At 36.0% G+C, this 24,262-nt stretch overlaps 1 protein-coding gene across 1 annotated transcript in view; it reads left to right on the forward strand.

The window, feature by feature from the left end:
* The window catches only part of CWC27 (CWC27 spliceosome associated cyclophilin), a gene marked incomplete at both ends in the record, with an annotated part of 118,155 nt that overhangs the window by 14,474 nt on the left and 79,419 nt on the right, over positions 1-24,262 (forward strand). Inside the window, one exon of the mRNA XM_082012851.1 lies at positions 722-897. Within this exon, the coding sequence (XP_081868977.1) occupies positions 722-897 (176 nt within the window). The remainder of the gene's footprint in view (positions 1-721; positions 898-24,262) is intronic.

A 24,262-nucleotide genomic window follows, 5' to 3' on the forward strand; every position in this document is an offset into this window, starting at 1 on the left:
TCACGAAAGCTTCTTCCTTCAAGGAAGGAAGTAGTCAGACTTAGATCTCTTGGTCTAGTTGGGCTGCTTCTTCATTACTGAGAGGAATTACTTGTTTCTCCCTCCAAATGTCTTTGAACCAAGGTGGTTTATCCCCTTTTGCCTTCCTGTGCTAGGCCTGGAAGCATAGTACCTATGTGGCAAGTGGGATGATTGTTCCACAGGTTTTCACAACCTCTTTTGATCAGTGTGGCATTTGTAAATTCCCTCATGGAGACTGATGAGCAAACCTCTTCCATTCCATCATGACTCCAGTATAGCGCTGTGGCAGGAAGTGCTTAATAAATTTTGGTTTTCTTTTAGTGGAAAATGAAGGAAATGTTTAATGTATTGCCTTCATTAAATTTTGGATTCGTGAGCAATGACCTGACTAATACCACATTGCTATGAGGTGTTCTGCAGTTCTGTAAGGGTTTACAGTCTAGCATGGACTGTCTTAGTTTTTAAGCCATACAAAACAGATGTAATTTGTGTATGAAAAAATATTTAATTATCATATTTATAATTTTTGGTTCCCTTTGAAGCAAATAAGAATATATTTGTTTGAAAAGTTTGCTTTGAAATGAAGTTTGTTTGGTTTTTTTTTGTAAGGGATTATCTTTGTTGAACATGGAAAGTTTTTCTTACGTTCTGTAGTAAAAAAAAAAAGCTAAAGGAGAAGCTTTATTTTAAATCAATAAAGGAGGAAGAAGAACATGATGAAGACGCTGATAGTGTAGACAGTGAAGCCGCTAGCAACGAGAGATTTCAAATAAAAGAACGCATTGCCAAGAAATTGAGAATTGATACAAGTGAAAATGCTAAACAGCAACCTCAAGAGGAAGAAACTAAGACAGAAAAGAAAACAACTAGTCGCAGGTAAGTATCGCACTTTGGTTTTTTGTCGTTTTTTTTTTTTTCTTCCTTCAGCTTGTTTACAGTTAGATTTTCTGCTCAATTCCAGTTTTGGAGTTACTACATTGATAGGTTAGTATTACGTTAAAATTGTTCCCCACTGTCCACCTCCAACTGTGGAAGATGAAATTGCCTATTATTTTCTTAGTTTCATTTGGCAGATTGAGCCAAACGATTAAGTTACGTTTTGTTACACTGAGCACTTACTGATACCTTGTATGGTAGTTTTTATTTTTCCCTGTGAGTTATAAATGAAGAGTATTTATATGTATTTATCATGCTTTACTTTTGTCTTTCTGTACAGTTGTAAGATTGTGTTTTGTAGCTTGTTTATTTGTGGTAACATATGGTGGTCATCCACCACTGAGACTTACAGAAAGTAAAGGCTTCCTAGTCATCCATTAAAGTGTGGTTTAACACAGTAGTCATTCTTACAGTGTACCAGGTTTTCAATGCTACAATTGATACAGCAGTTTTTAAATACCATCTAGGGCTGTACTTACAGGGTTGGAATATGTCTGGTTTTAGTAGTGTAACACCATATTCAAATTATTAAACTAGCTGTACACAAACTGTGATGTTGCTGTAGCAGTATTCAGATCCAGACATAAAAGTGTGGGTTCCAGTCATGTAATGTAGCTGTGGCAGCCTTTGCGAATATCTGTACTGGTTAGCACTCAATTTTCAGTGAGTTGGTTTGGTTTTTTGGAACTTTGTGTCTTCAGAGTCTTTCTTCCAGAGCTGGTTTGGGAATTTCTGCCTGATAATATTTGTATTGCATAAAAACATTTGTCATGTATACAAGTGACGTGTAGTGTACCTGATGGCAAACTTACTAGGAATTATTGTCCAGTGTTTCAATAAACACGTTCTCCAGGAGTTACTGAACAGTTAAGTCTTTGCAGTTATAAAGTTTGATGTGTAAATTTACTTATTCAGAGAAATTTACTGGGGTGTAGGGGGAGAAGCATCAAAAAGGTAATTTAGACTTTGTACTCTAACTCCTCACAATTGTCATAAAGAACTGCCTGATGAAATTTTTCGGACTTTGCCTATACTAAATTCTGTGCATGTAGTGGCTCTCTTAAACTCTTTCCCACAACAGTTCCTCTGAACTGAGTTCCTACTATTTTCTTGGGGTTTTTTTCTCCCTTTCTTTTGTGTGTGTGTGGTGGTTTTTGGTTTTTTTTGGTTTTGTGGTTTGTTGTTTTTTCTCTGTTTACCCTCACTGCTGATATGGTTTTATATGTAATGGCCAGGTAGTATTGCCAACATGGACAAATCCAGGACGGTCTGTTTGTGACAAAAGAATAGTCAATACATATGCTTCACTAGTTCCGTAGCAATTACCATCTCTATTAATAACTGGGAAGTAAAGGCTTTGGGTCAAGACACGTGAAGATAAATTTGTTCTTATAATAATACACTTTGAGGTAATGTAGATATTGAAGCTTTGATTGGAAAACAGAAGGCATAACTGAAACAAAAGCAGTTGTTTTACAGTCGTCAGAAATTCACATATCTGACTTGCACCCCTTGCAAGTTATTCTGGTTTTATATGACTATATATACCTGCTAAAAACAAAACAACTATATCTTACTCATGAAGGGGCTGTTGAAAGTTATGGTGGGTATTTGATTATTAACTTAATTGTAAAATGAAACTAATTATTAAGAGAAAAAGGAAATCACACCCTGACGTTTGCAACTTGATGGATATCAAATGGATAATATTTTTATATTGGTGTATTAAAATATACCAGCTCTAAGTGTTGCTGTTTGTGTACATTTTTTGGAGCAGTGAAAAGCCCAGTGAGAACACTGACAAGATAATAATTTTTATTGACCACTTGAAGTTTGAATAGCTCCAGATGATAAAATATGCATGTGATTTAAGCAGGAAGTTCAATGGCCTCTTCTACGTCTGCTCCAGTATTGATTTGAATCTGAGAAGCACACCAGACAGAGTACAGAAACCTTTGTAATTCAAGCAAAACTAGGTGGGTTCTACTCAGTTCTTTTCTAGGCCTGGATGGTGTTACTTCCAAAGTTCCTCAAAGTTTTGTGTTTGCTGAAGAGGAGACCCAATATTCTTAATAGCTGAAGATAAGTAAACGAGAGCATTTGATGTCAAAAATCCAGCACAATAACATAAAACAGTAAACAAAATCTGTAATTTAAATGGGTATTAGTTTTTCCTGTCATATGATTTTACTTTTAGAAAGAGGCAAGGCAACTAACTTTCATACTTTGGCAAACTTTACGTAGTCAACAAGATTTGTGTGGTCAGATCTGTAAACTGATGTTAATCCATTTCTTCTTGGAATTGTCCATAAATCTGATCTCTTTGTAGAACTGTGTAGTGTTACGTACACTAGCATAAAACTCTTATTTCATGAGTATTGGCTTTCTGTTTTACATTCTTCTTTTCTCTCTCTAAGAGCACCTAAATCACAGCACATGAAATTTAGCGCCATGTTTTCATGGCTGTGCTAGATATAATTAGGTATAGTTTCAGAGGACATCTTCTAAAAACATATCCCCTGTTTTTCCTTTCTGCCATCTTCAAAGTTGTGCTGTGTGGCTGCTTTGGAAATTGGTGGCTGTGCTATCGCTGCTGTAGACAGCTGGTCCACAGGAAGTATACTGAAATCAAGGAGGATGATGGATAACTTGGATCCCAAAATCTGGTGACTAGTTCTATGGTTGATATCGATGCATAATCCCAGTGGTAAATTACATGAATATTTATCTTGCGTTGATTAAAAGGATTATGTGTCAGTATGTGGGACAAGAGTACATGAGGTAATTTTCTGTCTCAAATCTTGCAGAAACATTGTGCTGAAGCAGTTTCCTGACTGCAGAAAGAATTAATTCTTGGTTTTCAGTGCTCTGCCTTCAGTGATTGATTCATCGTGCACCCTAATGATGTTTGTAATATTACCCATAATATTCCCCAATACAGTATAGGTATGAGCTTGTCGGAGTCAATAAACTGTTTTTGATCATGGAGATTGGACAAATACAGATTAGTATTAGATAGCCATATCAGATAGTACCTTCAAGTATGTGGCAGCCAAACAACATCTTTATAATACCAAAAGACATTGGAGTCTCTACGTACTTACTACCTACCTATCCGTCCAACAAACTGTCCACCAATCTGTTTAACGGTCTGTTGGGTGTTACAGGAATGGCAGCTAGCAACAAATTGTCTAAGGTTTAATAGCAAGTTTGTAGCATGAAGGGAACACAAAGTTATACCCTTAGGAATGAGGTACTCTATGCCCAAGCTTGCACGACATTGTATTATATTTTCAGAGACGTTTATATAGGCATTCCTGGCTGCTGGCTCAGCACATTGACTGTCCATGTGCAGTGTTTTTGGTTAGTATACTCTTTCAGGGCAGTAGCAGTAGTTTTATAGCCAAATGGGTTATCTTAACTGAGAAGGGGGTTTTATTGGATGCATTTTTAGCAGTTGGGAACCATAGCCTTGGGAGATACTGCTTAGTACCACAAGTAACATCAATTTCTACACTTACTGTTTTCCAAATAATTGTCTGGCATCCACTGGGATGAAAATCAAAGGCATGGCATTGTCTGTTACAATTTGAGGTCTGATGAGATACAGAAAGATAAACATTATCAAGTTTCATTGGCTGGAATAGTGACTTTTATGTAAGTGTACTGGAGATGATTGATAATATTCTCATGGGACTTCACCACCCACTGTAGTCCAAGTGTGTGTTGATCAGAGCAGGCAGAGCTGTGGGGGGTGCAAATATCAAACAAAAATTTGGATCCACCATACACAACTTGAAGGATAATGTCTATTAACATATCCGAGGGCCAAGAAACATCTGATATCTATCAGCATTGGTTATCTCATCAGGTATTTAAATGGGCTAATAGAATAACTGAACCTCTAAAGATACTTTTTCAGAGTACTGTCTTTTAACATGCATGACTTTTTCTACAAATCTGTATTCATTTGTATCAGTCCTGTTTCTTTTAATACAAATTCATTTATGAAGTCAGAAGTTTGCACATCTGTTTCCGAGAAACAATATGGAAATAATAGACACCTTCTCAAATTCATGGTGCTGAGATCCAATACTACTTTCAGTGCAATCATACTTGGAGTGCTCACATGTTCAATTCAAGTTCATTTTAGTCATTTCAGTATGTATTTGAACCTTTAATGTATGTTTGAAAAAATAATTTGAGACATTTTACAATTTTGTATTAGACATGAAACCTTGGCAAAAAGAAATTCCCACTCATTCTGGCAAGTTGTTAAGAGAAATTCCACAGGTCTGTTGTTTTTTTATTAGAAAGCTTAAACCTAAACTTCAAAGTATAGAACAGCTGTTTACATGAAAGAATATATACTGATAGAAGTGTTTGCCATCATTGCAATAGTAATCAAATTTATCAGCATTGCATCAAGTTGTAAAATGGCAGTGGCTTGAGGTGACCATCTGAAGACCTCAGAGTGAACAGTCCTCTTCTAATTTGGTAATTAAAAATATTTGGTTTCATCCTGTAGGTGGAGCTCAGGTGCTACACATTTCTGGTTACCAACTTTTAAAAATTTTCAGTTTCTTGTTTGTAAGACATGCAGTGTGCAAGTAAGTACAGTTTTTCACTGTACAGTCAACAATTTCAGTTGCGTCCTTGGTTGTTTTTTTGTAGTGTTTTTAAGTTACATGTATATGTATTTAGGTGTTTTATTTATGCTTCTACTTATTTGAACTTAATCCAGTATCTGATCTTGTGTTCAGGAAGCTACTTTTATACTTTTTTGTGAATAATGTTTGTTTGTAAGTAGTTGCAATGTGATATGAATACCATATACCATCACTTCGGAATGTGAAGTTTGTTTATTTCTATATAGAACTGTGATATTCTTTCTTCACAATAGTTACTATTTCCAATTTATTAACTATATTTCTAACCCCACTAGCATTTTCTTAAACCAGGTATAACTGTTACTATCAGGCCTTGTCCAAAGATACAGCTTGTTTCCTTGCTTTTCAGTTTAGCACCAGGAAATAGAAACTGTATGTTAATAAGGCTGGCTTTTGAGTTCTTGAGTACAAACTCTCTTTGCAACTGACTTCGAGCCTCACTACGCCTAAAGAACTTCTGCTGTTTTTGTATAGCAAATTCAGGTATTCTGTTAATAGTGTTTTAAGCCAAGGAGACCATTACATAAACTGTGTATCTAATGCCATAATTTACTGCCAGTTACCCCTGTATTGAGCTCACTGTTTGGCTACAGGTGAACAGGAAAGGCATTCAAACATAATTTTTAGGTATCAAGAGAGTGTAGTTTGGCCCATATTTAGTCAGTGACTGTAATCTGTTCAGTACTTAGATACCTTACCCCTAACAGTACCTCATACAGTTTTAAGTTTTAATTTGTCTGAGTTCAGCTTGTAGCCAATGAATTTTTTGTTGTGTCTTTTTCTGAAGTTCGCAGCAGTATGCTGTATTTCCTCTTATTTCAACTACTTAAATTCTAACGGAGTCCTTTCTGTCTGTTAGATAAGCTGTACCTATTGAGTTCTTTCGATCTTTCACAGTAAGACATTTTTTCCAGTCCTTAAATCACCTCCTGGCTTTTTTTGTTCCTTCTGCAAGTTTTCAACATTCTTTAAAGAACTTTGATCAGTAATCTCTTATTAGCCTTACTAGTGCTGTATACAGATACCAAAAACTTTTTTTTCTTACTTCCACTTCCCTGTTTATTCATACAGTGCCCACATAAGCCCTTCTTAATAATACTACACTGAGATTGCTTATGTTGCTAGGGCTTTCCAGATTATTTTCAGTCATCACTCTCCAAGAACTAGTTTCCCATTTTGTCTGCTTATTCTGTTTTTTACTTCCTAGATTTTGGCAATTAGTTGTCTTTGGCTTTTGTTTTGCCTAGCAAACCCAGGCTGCCTAGCAAACCCAGGCTGCCCAGCAATCCTAATAGGAGTATTTGCTACTGTGACAATTTGTGTGATTGGCAAGTAGTGGATTTAGTACTGAGTTACCTGAAGTGAATAGATGTACTTCCATTCAGTGTCTAATGCCTCATTAGCAACTAATTTAAGCAATAACTTTGTAACCTAATTCTTACTTAATGAAAGTGTTCTTTCAATATGTTTTCTATTGATGACTTTTTTTTTAAGGGCTTCCTTACTTGAAAGTACTGGGAAGCAAGTTTTCCTGATTTCATATAATAAATGGGGTTATTTGGGTTGACTCTAAAATTAGCCAGGTTAGCAACTGGTCAGGAATTCATGCTGAATTCTACTAAGAAACTCTCTGATAGCATTATGTCAGAATCAATAAGCTACTCTGAAACCTTTTTGGTTTTGACGAATATGCTTTTTTTGTGGGAAAGTTTTATTGGATTAGTGTATTCTAGCTTGATTCAAAGGAGTACTTGTTGTGTGTATGTAACCAGGTACCAGATTTTTTTTAAAAAAGAGACATTGCCAATAAAATTGATGTAAAATTAATTTAACTGTTTAGATGAGCACATGTAAACTGATTAGTTTTCATTTTTGGATATGTAATGAAACTAACAGCTTTAGCTGCAGCTTATTACAATACAGACAAACCTATTGCCTTTTTATCATGACCTCTTAACAAAAGTCTTTGCTGAAGTCCCATAAAGTGCCAGGTTTTAGAATAATGGAAAATATCCATTAGGTGTTAAGAGTAGAAGAAAAAAACCCAAAACTGTCAAGTGGAACCAAACAGACATTAAAATTATAAGTGTTAAGAGTAATGCTTGTGTTTTATCCGACAGTGGAAGCTTAATTGTAAATATTTGTATTATATTCAAAATAATTCATTCTGTACTTCAAAAAGACATGTTCACTGTATGATTATTATGCTCCATTTGTATGAGTATTCTTTTAAAACTAGGAATCATCAATAGTTATAAGGCAGCAAACCAGCTTATGTTGTTTCATTGTAGCTTCCTTGAAGTGGGCCATTATGTGTTCCACCCTAAAATAAGTTTCCAAATCTCTTTTAAACAATTCGATAGATTAAATTGAGAAATTCCAATTTTATGCAAAACTAGCTATTTTATCACATGCTGAAATAGAAAAATTACTGAGTGGTGACATGAGATTACACCCAGGGAGGTGGTGGAGTCACCATCACTGGAAGTATTCAAAAAATATGTAGACGTGGTACTTCAGGACGTGGTTTAGTGGGCTTGGTGGTGTTGGGTTGATGGTTGGACTTGATGATCTTGAAGGTCCTTTCCAACCTTAATGATTCTGTGATTCTGTGATCCTGTGAAATTAGATCCCCAGAAAAAGAATGTTATATTTTTATGGTGCCTTGCTTGATCTTGTGTATGGCTAATATTAAACTGGAAAATCACACACACAAAAATTCGCTTTAGATGTAAGAGGAAAAAGAAAGCAACCTATTTAGTCCTATATATTTAAAGATTGTCTGAAAGAAGGTAAATTGTTTCTAAATCTCTTGTTTTGTTATTGATATCCTACCTTTGTAATGATAGGATACACAGACTCACCCACAGGTCATACAGTATCTTACAGTCATATGTACCTACATGTCAGATGTTTTGGTAGGCTTCCACATTAATTTCTGTGTCTTGTGTGTTTTGACTGACTTATCGCAGCCTATAAATTCAATATGGATTTGAAAACAAAGTGCTAATTTATAAATTGCAAATTATCCACAGTCATGTGGAAATTGCTCACTTCTGCAAATGTTTACATGACTCAGTGATTCCAGTGAAACTATTAATGTAAATAAAAGCTTATAGAAATAAGCCTGAGAACCACTGAAATCCCTTTGGACTGGAATATGACAGTCATTGTATGGTATGAAGGAAAAAGGAGAGGAAGGAATATTTTGGTTAAAATGACAGAAGAAGTTCTTACTCTTGGGATTGAGTAACTTTTTCTTCTTTTGTTTTTCTATAAGGCTGTCTCAAGAGATTATCGCCTTCCTTTCCTGTCCCCTTGACCACTTTTTCTTGGCATTGTTTCTTCAATTAGAGTGTTACAGTTGCTTATGGAGGCCCTTGTAAACTAGAACCCTTATGCAATCCCAGTAAATCAAATTTTAAAAAAATCAGCTACAAAGCCAGGGCCAGAAGCTCTCAAACACAAGAGACCTTGAAGCAAGTTTTAGTGCTGTGGAAAGTGTGCATGACCTTCTGCCCACAGCACACTGCCTAAAAGATACAGACATCAATCTTAGAGAGAAATGAGGATGGCATCTTGCTGGGACTAGAACCTTGAATGATACTCACTTTTGTTTTAATCCTTATATGTTTTATGAAGTCACTTGGTTATTAGTATTTTTCTTGTCTTCTCAATATTATAGTACTAATGCTTTTAAAGTACACTTAATTGATATTTTCTTTTCCTAACATACTTTTTTTCCTCAATGTATGAGGGATCGCTCCAGTCTGACTAATTTTCTTTAAGTAATAACATTTGAATTAGCCAAGTGTAACGTTCTACATTTTATCCATTCTTCTTTACAACTGTTGATCAGTTACTTTTTGACTGATGAGGTTCTCTTTAATTATCTGAGAAAATTAAAAGAATGATCTTCTTTTACTTTGGTAAAACTTAAACGTAGGGGTAACTTAAGAATTAAGAAGCTAGTGTGTTCCTTTTCATTTGCATTTTTATATTTTATTGAAGAAATTCAATATTTCAGACGTGTATAACTGACATACAGGAAAGAAAGATGATTTCAGAATTGTTTTTAGAAATACTTTTTTTTTTCTGAAAAAGACCATTTACTTAATGCTAAGGATTACATAATTCATTTATTTTTTCCAAAATAACATAGATTTTTCTGTATTCTTTACCTTAACAACATTCATGGTAAAGAAAAAATAATCCCAGACATACTCTTTGTAGAGTTAATGATTGGCAGGAACTTAAAAGCAGACTATACTATATTAAACACAATCCCACATTGTTTGGGCACAAAACCCAGGATCCCAGCACTGTGATTTTTCTTGGCTAAGCATCAAAGCCTGTTAATAAGTATGGTGTTAGCCTGGGACAAAGATGGGATTGTTACTGTGGTATATTTCATCCTGCTGCTACTTGGCAAGAGTCAGTGTATTTTTAAGTGAAGTTTGTGTGTGCATTTGTCTAGTCACCTGGAAAAAAGGATGCATAGATGACCCGTGAAAATGCAGTTAGCATAATGGAAGGTGAGAATGTGTAATCCTTATTATACAGTGAATTGTTAGTGCTATGTTGTGCGTAAGGTTTCATTTCAAAGGGCTGGAGTGTTCTCAGTTGTTTAGCTGCACATGTGACTTTTTTTTTTTTTTTGTGTAACATAACAAGATGGATTTAACAGTGGTATAGCCATGTACTTTTTAATTGCTAAATGTTCATGCTCCATTTCCTTTCTTTGTTTCAACTTAGTTGAGAAGCATGGGAAGAGACATTTTGAGGTTTTTGTTTCTATTAATGAAAATATTTTTTGTAAATATGAGCAGTACATCTTAAAGTGTTACTGCAGTGAAGGATGACCACACAATGTTCAAACATTTTCTTTATTCATCACATCTGCTGTTTATCTCTAGACAGTCAATTTGTGGTATAATTCAATATTTTTATTATTTTGCATGCCTTACTACAGATCCAAATAGCTAATACGTATTTTTAATATAGTGTAGAACAAGTCATCTTGGTTATCAGATTCTGATTGTAGAATATTTAAAATTAATAATGTTTCATTAATAAAAAGAAGTGAAATTCAATTCTTGCCTAAAAAGTTGTTGTCTTAAATTTCTGACAGTAGTCAATAGTAGTAGTTGGTAGCTTGATAACAACAAAACAAAAAAAATTATAAACTTTGTTTACTGAACAGATTTGATTTGGAAATCTTTCTGGTGGTAAAGGTAACTGCTACTAAGCTGATTACTACATTATTTTTTTTTTACCTCCAGGATTGTAGCTACTATACTGTCTTAGATAAAAAGCCATATTTCTTATTGTTCTCCATCCTGTTTTATTACACTTAACATGCTGGTAGTATTTTGAGTACAGGTACTCACTGAGTTGTCCTCAAGTCCACCCATCATCTTTGCTGTCAAGTGGGATAATAGATTTTCTGTCATGATTTTTTGCAAGACTGTTAACAAATTGTTGCCTTTTTAAGCCCTTTTTCTCTTCAGCCTGAAGTACTCAATTTCTAAGCAAAGCATCATCAGCAGTACACGGTTATCGTAGTGATGAGCTTGATGTAAATTCCTATATAAATCAACAGTGATATTCAAGGTGGTTTTTTTTCTTCCACATTGATAAACAGAGGAGCTCAGCTCTCTTTCTCTGAGAGCTGAGCAGTGTAAGGTAATTAACTTTTTCTTTTGCGTCTTTTATCTTTGTTGTTTTGGGGTTCTTTGGCTGAAAGCACTCTTCCCCTTTCCTGTGTTGTTCCTCCACAGGTGTTTCCACAGGAAAGGTGCAACCTTTCCAAATCAAGCTGCTGTACAGGACCTTTTCCAGGAGGACATTTCCTTTTCTGCTGTATATGTACAGCAATATCATTTTCTGATTCTTTGCCACTAGCTGAATTTTAATAAAATTTTTAATCCTTTCCCTACTATTGTTAGGATTCTACTCTGTGTACATTCCACTGTCACTTTGCTTTAACAGTGGGACCTATTGAAGACACTTACATTCGCACTTCCTTTGTAAATTTTTCATTTTCAGTTTTCTTTGTATGTAGATAATTTACCTTCTTAGTTTTATATTTTTCTTATATTTCTTCTGAATGTAGGCATAGACTATTTGAAGAAATTTTGAAGAATTTTTTTGCCAGTATGCTCATGTTTAAATCTGTTTTCTTTGAAAATGATAAAGGAAATAATTTGAGAGGAACTTCTGTAGTTATTGATGGTGGTTGCATTTAGTCTGCTTCTTTTATTTTAAGGGGGCATTTTCAAGGTTTTTCACAGATACGTTTATATTAATTCTAGATCATTAGCTGCATTGCTACGTGCGTACTTCTGGTGGATATTGTATGAATCTTATGGATGTGTTTACAGCAATGCTATTTCAGATTAAATGATTCTTCGTAAATCTTTCTTCAATGTTTCTAGCAATTAAATTCAGAATTTCATTGACAGCCTTTACTCTTCTAGCTTAATAGACAACTTGATATTTATATTTAAAAGCAAAAAAGCAATTGTATTTTTTAGAAATAAAGACCAGAATATACTACATTGACCCTTGCTTTTCCAAGCAGATGCTTTTTTACTCTTAGAAATCTGTTCTCTACGGTTAATATTTCCGGGAAGGGGAGGGAAGGGACAAACCAAACCCTGAGCATTGCATTGTTCTTTTGGTCTTGATCTTTAACACTGTCAGGTATTCCTGAATGGACCATAGCGGACCATATTTACAGGTTAGCATTCCTGGACTAAGTTCAGCAGTGAACTTTACAAATCCAGTCTTGCAAAAGCCTTTCAGTTGTTCTTCATAATTTCTTGCATTATAATAGTACTGTTTCGTCACAGTTGTGAACTCCTAGAGTGAGAACTCTGTAGTTGTGTTTTAAATTGAAATGATACAGTAGATTCTATGGAAGTTAAGGCAATGTGTGTTTTCTGCTTCTCCCATAAACAGACTAATTTTTGTTATAAATGTTAGTAGTTGCTATTTCAGTCTGTGTTTTGTTGATATTTTATTACTGGTTGATGGATTTTCACAAAGATATTGTTAAATAAGTGCTGCTTCTGCAAAATCTCTCATAAAGAAATTCAAGTTACTCAATTTAGTATTGCTTGGGTTTTGGTTTGGTTTGGTTTTTTTTTTCTTTTTTTTAAAGGTTGAATGTGATTATACAACATGGTGTTTTGCTTTCCACATGAACAATTAAACCTTTATGTAGGTAGCTAAGAAATAGTAATACTGTTAATAATATCCTTCAGATTCAATCATTTTACCATTATTTGCTAAACTTCACACTTTCAAATTTATTTTGGACGTAAATGACAACTCCCTGGTTGCATACTGTCCTCGTTAAGATTACATATAGTTAATCATAACCGTCCCAGTTGCAATTACACATACTTCACTTAAGGAGTGAAGCATTTTACTTGCAAAGCATGTGTAACTTCTTTTTTTTTTTTTTTTTATTCGTTAATCAACTATGTTTTTAACATAGACATGCAGCCAGTGATGATACGTATTGGTTTCTGCCTCTTTGTACTGATCCCTTGAATTTTATATTGAATGACAGTAGTGTAAATAGTATTAGATCTCAACTTACGATACCATACATGGAGTTTATGGTTATAGAAAAAACAAAGATTATTACCTCCTTTTGAAAACATGCCTGTAGTGTACTGAAAGGCAGCCTTGCTGAGAATGTTGGTAGGATAGTAAGTATGACTAATATTCTGCTATGGTCTTGTAAAGTGATATTTTCACATTTATTAATTCCATGCTCATAAACACACTTCAGTGCCCTGTGTGCTTGTGAGTGTAATCTATATTTGTCATTATGCTTACGCAAAACATTGTCATAATGAAGAATCAACAATTTTAAGACTTCGTGTATGTGCAAATGTATCTTCACTGCTACAATTTAGCGTGGAACGTGGAATTTGTTTTCTTTTCCCTTCCATTTTCTGTCTGTGAGATTACTTGCTTGAAATGAGTGGTAAGTTGGATAATTTCTTGCAGCTCAAATTTTAGTCTCTTTAAGGATACAGGAGTTCATTTGAGAACAAGGGAGTAAAACATGGTACTTACAAGCTAGATTCTCCAACCTTTTGCTGCAAGTGTCATGACTTCTGTAATTAATAGTCTTACTAGTTCACTGAGTCTGAATTCAGTAAAAATGACTAAACATGGTAATAAGGATTACAATAAATTTTAGGAGTTATGTTTGGAGGTTCATTGCTGGGCAGATTTTATTGGTTGAGAGTCAAGAATATGTACAGACTGAAATACTCCCTTTTTGATCAGAATCCTTTACACATAATTAAGGCAAAGCTATGTAAATAAAATTAATTGTCTTAGAGAAAAACCACTGTGTTGTTTTATTCAGCAACTGTAACTTTAATGAATTTCTGTGCATATCTTCCAGAAAAAGTGTATACAAACTGATTTCTGTTTCTTACGATCACTGGATTTTAAGTAAGTTTAAGCATGGAGGACATAGTACAGTTTACTAATAATTATAAGCATGAAAGACTATTCTGGGTGTTTTACCAAATGTTTTTCATGAAAATCGTAATCACCTGCAGTTGCATTGATTATTTCTGCAAAAAGTTCTAAGATGTATTAATCAAGATTCTGAATAGAATTTCTGTCAGCAGGAATAAAGAAAACCCAACTTGAGTCCTTATAAGGGTATATCTGCTTCTAATGACAAGAAGCTGTTTATCTAATGAAAATGGAAAACATCCAAAAAGCCTGGACTTTGAAAGGATAAGGCAGAAAAGACTGCTATGATAATTTAATCCAGTGTTTTACCTAATAGAGCACACAAGACTCTCTTAAATTCTTTTATCTCCCTCTTATCTTTCGGTGGAAAAAAATCCCATTTTAATGTAGAGTTTTATGCTGAAAGATACCCCACTAAAATTTTCTTTGATAAGTGCCTTTCTTGGTAAATAAAAATGCCACTTCTTTTTGGTCTGCCTTTTGGCTCATCTTACAGCCATTAGACACTTTTTTGCTTGTCTGCTAGCCTTCTTGTTAGCACATTCATGTTAATTTTCAAACAGTGACCAAATCACTCTTGAACTTTGTTTGATAAACAAAGTAGATTGAGCATTAACCTTCCTTTTGTGGCATTTTACTGTTTGCCCAGTCTTTGCAGTGTGTAAACTTGATCAGAAATTATGCTGGTTTATTCCTTCATACAAGGTAGTTTGAGAGTCTCTCATTTCTTTATGTCTACAAGTAGTAGAAATAAAGTAATTTTTTCATGGTTCTAAGTTAATGGTTCTGCTATTTTTTGCTCAAGAACAGTTTATCAATGTCAGGCTTCTAATTATCTGAGTTATATTTTCTCTATATATAGTGATACAACATTACAGTTCCCCCCCTTCTTTCTTCCCCTACTTCTCTAGAATTTCCCTCCTGTATTATTCACAACCAGCATTTCCCATGGCTCGGAAATCTCTTTAAGCATCTTTTAAAAAACATTTGGATGCAAATGGCATGACCCTGTTGCTTTTTTTTGTACTGCTTAATTTTTAGTAGCTGTTCTTTCTATTTTGGGGTAACTCAAGAAGACAGAAATATATATCATCTTCAGATGTCGTATCTGGTTTTCCCAGGGAGCAGAAAGAGCTAGTGAATCCCTTTCCCCTGCCCTTTGCATTGTTAGTGCTTTTCCATTTTTTAGGCTTTAATTCCTAACATTAAAAGAAAATTTAGAAATGTAATTTTTTTTCTATAAATGCTCAAAGATGCATATACTTATACTTACAAAGATGTATAACTTAAGCTGTGTCTATTTCTGCAACATCTAGGCTGCATCCAACCCAACTTCTAAAAAATTAGTGGATATTTCTGCACAGTACCACATTCTCTAGAATGTGGAGGCTTTATTGGAACATACTGAGCCAAAGTGGGATTTATATATTTACCTAGAAAAACAAACAAAACTAACATGAGAAGCCCTTCTAGAATACTGGGGAATATAATACCAACATATGCAAGTGTCTCATTGTTGTCCCAAAAGTGGGATCGTATACCCAGTGTGCAACACACCAATATCACACAGAGTAGAGGTATTTTATTTAAAGCATGTTTGCATAGATAGGGGTGCTAGGTGGTATTTCACAAAGCTAGCACACCACACAAGGGAATCACCACATATTTATCCCCTTACACGATTAGCAAAAACAATAGACAACCCTCCCAAATTTACATTCATTGGCTAATAGTTACCACATTGCTTATTACTGGTTACACATATTTAAATTATCACTCATGCTCCTAGGAAGGGGGTGGGGGTAATTTACATAGTCCCTGAATTGAGTCAGTGGTCACTATCTCCCCCTGCCATCTTTACCTTTACTCTAGTTACAGTGGATTCTGCTGACCTCATGACAGTTATATTTTTCAAGAGTGCAGGAACAACTCAGTGAACTTCATAGTTTACTGCTTAAGTACAACTACTGCTTCGTTTTCTTGACCACTAAATCTGGGTTCATTAATTTTTTTTTTTTTTTAAATTGTGTTGTCTCCTACTGACCTCCCCTTAGAATCTGTCTCAGACATCATCGCTGGGAGCCATCCTTGGCCCAAGATGTCTGATGCTGAGTTAGACTGGTGAATCATGTTGGACCTTAGTTGATAACCATGAAGTTAGCTGTCTCTGCACAAAGTTTGTGTGCTTGGAACACAAGGGAGGGATGACAAACGTGGCCAAGAACCAGTTATTGTTAGAGTTTGTGTCTGGTTTTATGTCACATTAAAGCAATCTTTGCCCTTTTCAGACTTCATCTGTCTCTTGACATGACTATTACAGGTGAGGCTTGTCAGCCTGCTTTCTTACCACATGTATGGCTGGCTAGATGCTTTCTGATCTGCTGCTGGATTCATGGGGTTCTTCAGGTCAGCAGTGGCTTATGCTAGGTTGGACTAGTAAATCATGCCACGAGTGACTATATAATCTTATGTTGCATCTGAGTAGGGATATGTCTTTTCCTAAGCCTGGACACAAAGAGTACATATCTGCAGCTTGCTGCTGCTGTGACTATGTGGGATATCCCAAAACACCATCTATACCTCTTTACTGAACTGATTGTACCACTCTGCGTTATAACCAAGTCATTCCAAGTTGTCATCCATTGACTGCTATGAGGTCTTATAATAGTAAGTAGTTTATGGAGCTACATACTTTTTTTAGTATATTCAGCTAGATGTGTGATGACGATGTATTTGTAGTCTACAATTAACCTGAGGGATTGTTCATGGTCCAGAAGATCTGGTAACTGCTACCTAGGCATTTAGTATGGCAATACTCTTTCTTTGTGAAAAATAATGGATAAATAAAATAGGTGTCCATCTCAAAAAAGTTAGTATAATAAATACTAATCCATTAGAAAGGCTTAAGACAGAGATTAAAACATGAAACAGTAATGATCTGGACAGGAGTACATCCTCAGGTAAACAGACCTTTAATGCTTTCCTATACATTCTGCGTCAAATTGTAACAGAAAAGATAAACCCAGGAAAATTTTAATTACTGTAGATTATGTGGTAACTAACATTAGGAAAGGACTATTGATAGGATTATAAGTTGATTTAGTTTTGAACTATTTCTAAAAATGGTTTGGACCATCATGAAGAACTGAAGATGAGCAAACACTATATTCCAAATTGTGATATCAAAATACTTTGTTCGTACTCGTTGCTTGGCTATATTGCAACTACTTGGTTTCTGTATCCTTTTTTGAGAGATTTAAACTGACATGCCATTTTTGTAACTGTTTTCACTGGTTCTTATTATGACTCATTGTGTAGTTGAAAATTTATGATCCTCTCAGAAAAAGCGTTAATGCACATTGATTGACAGTTCCCAAGTTGGAGAACAGCAGAGCATACCATAGTCTCAGTTGGATAATTTCACAGCAAAATCACTTTTTAATGAGAAGTATATCAGCAGTGCAGAACTTTTGAAGTTCTTAAGTTTGGCTGATAAGCAGCCATACTGAGCTCATTGATGGAAAAGCATCATTTGCTGAACAAGCCTCATGCTTAAGAGTGGAAGTCACAGTTACGTCATTGCGTGGTTAATTGGCTGCACCTGTCACTTGTTAACAGCTCTACTCCAGCAGTCTCTGAACCACTGAACCAGTGTTGAAAGGTCAGCAGGAGCAGGAAAGAGCCTGGTGCACTGGGAAACTTTGTTAGATGTAATCCTAATTTGGCAACCTGTTGTGCTTGTTAAATTAAAATTGTCACTTTTCAGCTCATGACATAAGCTTCTCAAAAGGAGAATGTTGCAGATAACTTAAAAGTAAAATACGTGTTTCTTTTCCTTGAAGGCAATGCTTAATTAACCTAAGCATGCGAATTTTTTTATGGCATGTATTAATTTGTGTGTTTCTTTTGTAATGAAAAATTCTTTACAACTTTGCTGCTCTTGAAGTTGGAGTGTAATTTAAAAATATGAATATAAAATCCATCTGTAGCCAGGGAAAACATATCTAGATATCTATATATACACATTCACATGCATATGTATTTGTTAATATTTAGATATCCCATGTCATACTGTTTGAGTGCGCAACTGTCTTGGGTGCTTTTCATTGTGCTGCCTTTTACACATAATCCAATCTGGGGGATAGAATTTTCAGTATAGTTATTGTGTATGAGTAATTATGTTGGTGTTTTTGGTAATTACACCAAAGTAAATAAAAAAAAATTCTTTAGTTAAACTAAACTATCTTTTAGATCTCCTGTGCTTTTCAGATAGTTAAATAGTTTGAGTTCTTCAGTACATCTTAAATACTTGCTTTCGACATATGTTCATGTTGTATATGGCTTTTGAAAGTACATCCGGTTATCTTGGGAACTGGAATTTCAGATAACTCTTAGGCTTTGCAATTTTTGTATATATTATAATGATCAAGTTCCTACACTTGTTTATATAGTTTGAGTAGGCTGATAAGGGAGATGCGTCTCATCATTATAAACTGATAAGCTTATACTGCACATTCTTCCTTCGCTTCAGAGGAACAATTCTCATACCATTAAATGAAACTTAGAAATTTAGAAATACTCAAAATTTAGAATTTCATAACATTTTCTGTTCTAAGAATTTTGCTATTTATTCTATTGTAAATTTCAGAAGACTGCAAATATACAGAAGATGTAATAAAACAGGATTTTGGCGTTGATGGTTGTTGCTAAGAAATTAAGCAAGCTTAACAAGTGGTGTTTTGCATTACTTGACTGATTCTCTTGTAACATTCTTTATCAAATAGGAATGTTCTTGTTAAAAGTTATGATACCATAGAAAGGGTTGGGTTGGAAGAGACCTTTAAAGGTCATCTACTCTAACCCTTCCACAGTGAACAGGGACATCTTCAAATGGATCACCTTGCTCAGAGCCCCATCCAACCTGACCTGGAATGTTTCCAGGGATGGGGCATCTACCACCTCTCTGGGCAACCTGTGCCAGTGTTTCGCCACTCTCAGTGTGGAAAATGTCTTCCTTAGATCTAGTCTGAATCAACCCTCTTTTAGTTTAAAACCATTACACCTTGTCCTATTGCAACAGGCCCTGCTAAAAAGTCTGTCCCCATCTTTCTTAGAAGCCCCCTTCAAGGACTGGAAGGCTGCAAGAAGGTCTCCCCAGAGCCTTCTCTTCTCCAGGCTGAACAATGCCAACATTCTCAGCCTGTCCTCATAGGAGAGGTGTTCCATCCCTCTGATCATTGTTGTGGCCCTTCTCTAGACCTGCTCCAACAGATCGTGTCTGTCTTGTCCTGAGGGCTCCAGAGCTGGATGTAGTACTGCAGATAGGGTCTCAGCAGAGCAGAGTAGAGGGGCACAATCCCCTCCCTCGACCTGCTGGCCATGCTTCTTTTGATACAGCCCAGGATGTGGTTGGCCTTCTGGGCTGCCAGCGCACATTGACAGCTCCTGTCCAGCTTTTCATCCACCACTACCGCCAAGTCCTTTTCCTCAGGGCTTCCTCCCCCAGCCTGTACGGATACTGGGGATTGCCATGAGCCAGGTGCAGGAGCCTGGAATTGGCCTTGTTGAACCGCATGAGGATCGCATGGGCCTTCCTCAAGCTTGTCCAGGTCCCTCTGGATGGCATCCTGTCTCTTAGGCATGCCAACTGCATCACTCAGCTTGGTGTTGTCTGTGAACTTGCTGAGGGTGCACTCGATCCCACTGTCTGGGGTGTTAATGAAGAAATCCAACAGTACTGGTCCCCGTGTGGACCCCTGAGGGACACCAGTTGTCACTGATCTCCATATGAACATTGAGCCATTAACCCATTAACCACTACTTTCTGGATGCGACCATCCAGCTAATTTCTCATCCACCCAAGAGTCCACCCATCAAATCCATCTCCCTCCAATTTAGAGAGAAGGGTGGCATGGGGGACCATATCAAAAGCCTTACAGAAATGCTAGGTAGACAACATGTGTAGCTTTTCCCTTGTCCACTGATGTAGTCATTCCATCATAGACGGCCACTAGTTTGGTGAGGCAGGACTTGCCCTTGGTGAAGCCATGATGGCTGTCTCAGATCACCTTCCTGTCCTTTATGTGCCTTAGCATATCTTCTAGGAGGCTCTGTTCCATCATCTTCCCAGGTACAGAGGTGAGGCTGACAGGTTGTTCCCAGGGTCCTCCTTGCTACCCTTTGTAAAGATGGGTGCAGTGTTTCCCTTTTTCCAGTCTGCACGGACTTCACCTGACTGCCAGGACTTTTCAAATATCATGGAGAGTGGCTTGGCAACTGCATCACCCAATTGCCTCAGGACTCTGGGATGTACCTCATCAGGTCACATAGTCTTGTGTATGTTCAGATTTCTCAGGTGGTCTCGAACCTGATTTTCCCTTACAGTGGGAGGGACTTTGCTCCCCTAGTCCATGTCTTGCAGGCCATGCCCTTGAGAGGTATAGGAAGAAACTCTGCCAGTGAAGACTGAGACACAGTCGTCATTGAGTACCTCAGCCTTCTCATCTGTTGTTGCCAGTCTGCCAGCCTTGCTCATCATGGGGGATATGCTTTCTTTGACCTTTCTTATCTGTCTGACATACCTATAGAAGCCCTTCTTATTGTTCTTTGCATCCCTTGAAAAGTTCAGCTCCTGCCATGCCTTGGCCTTCCTGACCCCATCCTTACACAACTGGGCAGCATCCCTGTACTCTTCCTGGGATGCCTGTCCCTGCTTCCACTGCCTGTGCGTTTCCTTCTTGCCCTTCAGTTTGACCAGCAGGTCTCAACTCGTCCATGCTGGTCTCTTGCCTTCCTTTCCTGATTTCTTACACTGGGGATTGAGAGCTCTTGCACTCTATGGAAAGTGTCCTTAAAGATCTGTCAGCTCTTTTCTGCTCCCTTGTCCCTGAGGGCAGTTTTCCGGGGGTCCTATTGACCAACTCCCTGAAGATCTGGAATTTTGCTTTCCTAAAATTTAGGGTCCTGACTTTACTGTTTGCCTGCCCCATATCCCTCAGGACTGCGAACTGCATCAGTGCATCCCAGGCTGTCTCCAGTCTTGATGTCACCAATTAGCTCACATCTGCTAGTGACCAACAGGTCCAGCATGACATAACCTCTGGTAGGCCAGTCTGTTACCTGGCACAGGAAGTTATCTTCCATGCATTCCAGGAGTCTCCTGGATTGCCTACAGTTTAATAGTTTAATATACATTAATATGTGTGGGATGTTCTATTTAGGCAGTAAGTCTGGTAACCCCTGCTTAGATTCTCATTTCCTTTTTTACTCTTTTTTAATGTATTGCATTAATAGCTTCAGTTGGCGTGGTTCAGAATTCACAGAAACTTTTGAAACTACAGTATGTGACAATGCTTATACTTTAATATAGGTGGCCTACAGTAGATTATGATCATTATTATATCTTACATGTTATAAGTTATAGATTATTATATTATTAATATATTACTTTATTAATTTATATTGTATATTATACTTTTTATAGGTAAGTAATGTATGTAAATTGAAGTAGAGCAGTCTTCAAATATTGTCTTGGCCACCTCAAAAGTTTGATACAGTCCGGTTAGGCCACTAATTAAAGAATTCTGCCTGGATGAACAGGCGAATCTGTAATTTCTTTTTACAGTATAGGACATGATTTTTCCTTTCTATAGGCCCTTTGCAGAATCTGTAATTTCTCCTTAAGCTTTTTGGTAGGAATTTAATTGGATTTTGTTCAAATTTGTGAAGCTTTATGGAACAAGATTAGTTGCCACATTCTGTCATTGTAAGTAATATTAAAACTGTAGCCTCAGCTGACCAAAATGGTCCCCATTTTCCTTTAATATATGTAGATAGTCCAGATGAAGATGCTTCAAGCAAAAATGTTACCTCTCTGTCTTCCCTGTGAAGTTGAAATGACATTGTCTTCTCAGAAAACAGGAGAAGCGGATGGGTGGGAACGATGAGGAATGGGGGATATGTCCATAGAAATAGGCAAGGAAGAGAAGAGTCAGAAGAATATGGTGGACAAAACCAGGAAGATTGAATACATGAAATAATATGAAGACCAGGCCGGCAAGGAACACATGGGAATGGCAGGATTAGACTGTGGTAGATAGGGGCTTGTGAGAGAATGAGAAGAGAAATTCAAGTGATTGGGAGGATAGAGCGAGAATGAATAGACAATGGAGACTCTGACTGAAGATTGGATGAGTTTATTCTTGTTCTCTTTCTCACACGTGCAGTTTTGAGATGAGTTTTATGGCCCCATGAGACACAGGAATCATATTTCTTCAGAGAAGTGTGTAAGTTGGTAGGGTTTTCATGATGGAATTAACATTTGAATATTAATTGTGAGACCATAACATCTAATTTGCCAGTTGTTAGTTGTATATGGAATGGAGACTCTTTCTTAATGCATTTACATTAAATACTATCCTAGTACCAGTGTTTGTGATTTATTATTTCTGAAAAAATTCAGCAAGAGATAGCAGTGACTTTAAATGTAGCATGTCATTGTTACAGAAATGGGATTATGATAGTGTTCTCTTTAAAAGTGTATGTATACTGTAGTTCACTGTACATGGAAAAGATAATAGTGAGTCATTCATTTAGTGATGCTTTTGCTCTGGTAGAAGATAGGTCCATCCTAATTATCATGGATATATTTGCCCTCTTGAAGACAGCATTCTCAAACAAGTAAGTTGTGTGGCTGTGTCAGTGACTAGAACACAGAATGGAAAAAAATACTTACATTGTGAATTGAGGTCAGCGGTTGCATAATCACCTCCATGTAAAGAGGGTGGACTTAACATGTTCAGCTTACTGTGAACTGCATTTTTATTTATTTATTTATAGATTTATACTGCATATTATCTGTGAAATGCTCAAAATGAGAGCTTCCTCAAGCCTTACTTAGGCTTATTAATTATAATTTACTTTTGAGTATTCTGATGATTTATTTTATAATGAAGATGTGATCCAGGTTTCAGATTGTTTCATAGACGCTTTATGTACTTTTTTCCTTACAATTCAACATTGAGCAATTTACTGTTCATTCACAGTAGCCTAAGACAAATAGTAAACTATTTCGTAGATATGTTCAGGTTGCTAGCTGTTTTGATAACAAAATACAGTATCTGAAACTAGCTATTTTTAAAAATTGCCCAAAGAAATATAGATTGTAAGATTTAGAACAACCAAATCAATTCATCCCTCTAAAATGCAAATTTGTATGTCAGGGTTATAATATGTTTGAAGTTAAAGTAAGTTTTCATCAACACAGTATGTTTTTCTCATATGCAAAAGTAACTGCTTAAATGAAAAATAAATCTTTGGCTACTTAAAATAGCTGTATTTTTTAATGTCATGGCCTCTCTTGTATTTCATGCTGAGGATAATATATTTATGATTAATATTTTTAATGGAAAATGTAATTTAATTAAATGTGGCAATAATCTTCAGTTGCTGTAAAAGTGTAGAAAGTGAATTAAAAGCAAATTATTTTTGAAAACAAGTGCATGATCCATTGGAAACAATCTTTTTGATTGACGTTGTTGGGTCTTTTTATACCACCCCTGCCCAGCAAGCAGAGTTGTAGTTGGAACTTTATCAGGATTTTAAAGCAACATTGAAACACCATCTTATACCCTTCCTGTATGACTGAATTCAAACCTCTTTGAAAAAAAGACTTATGCCTACCAAGAAAAGAGTATGTATACTGCTTTATGTATGAATGAAAATCCAGTGATACTTTTAAAGGATGATTATTATTACTACTAAAACTGTTATAATCTTTTTTATAATATACTTTTATAATTAAATGTTATAATCTTTTTTTTTTCCAATTCTTCAACAAAGATGATCAAAATAATATGATCATCCTTAATTGGAGATTAATTTTTAGTCACACAGTATCTATTGCTCTCCATGTCTGTTTTATGGGCTGTCCCTCAAATCCTGTCTGTAATTTGGATGATTAGAAGTTTCTCCTGCGAAATTTGCAGTGGCCAGATAAAAGAGGAACTATTACTAACTGTTGCATAAATAGTTTAACTTGTTCAAAGGCATATAAAATAGTTCTGTTTTGCACCTGCAAAACTGTATCTGCAATGTGTCCATTGCAGATGCATTAATATAAGGTT

Source organism: Phaethon aethereus (assembly GCF_964289735.1).
Source record: "Phaethon aethereus genome assembly, chromosome: Z".
NCBI lineage: Eukaryota > Metazoa > Chordata > Aves > Phaethontiformes > Phaethontidae > Phaethon > Phaethon aethereus.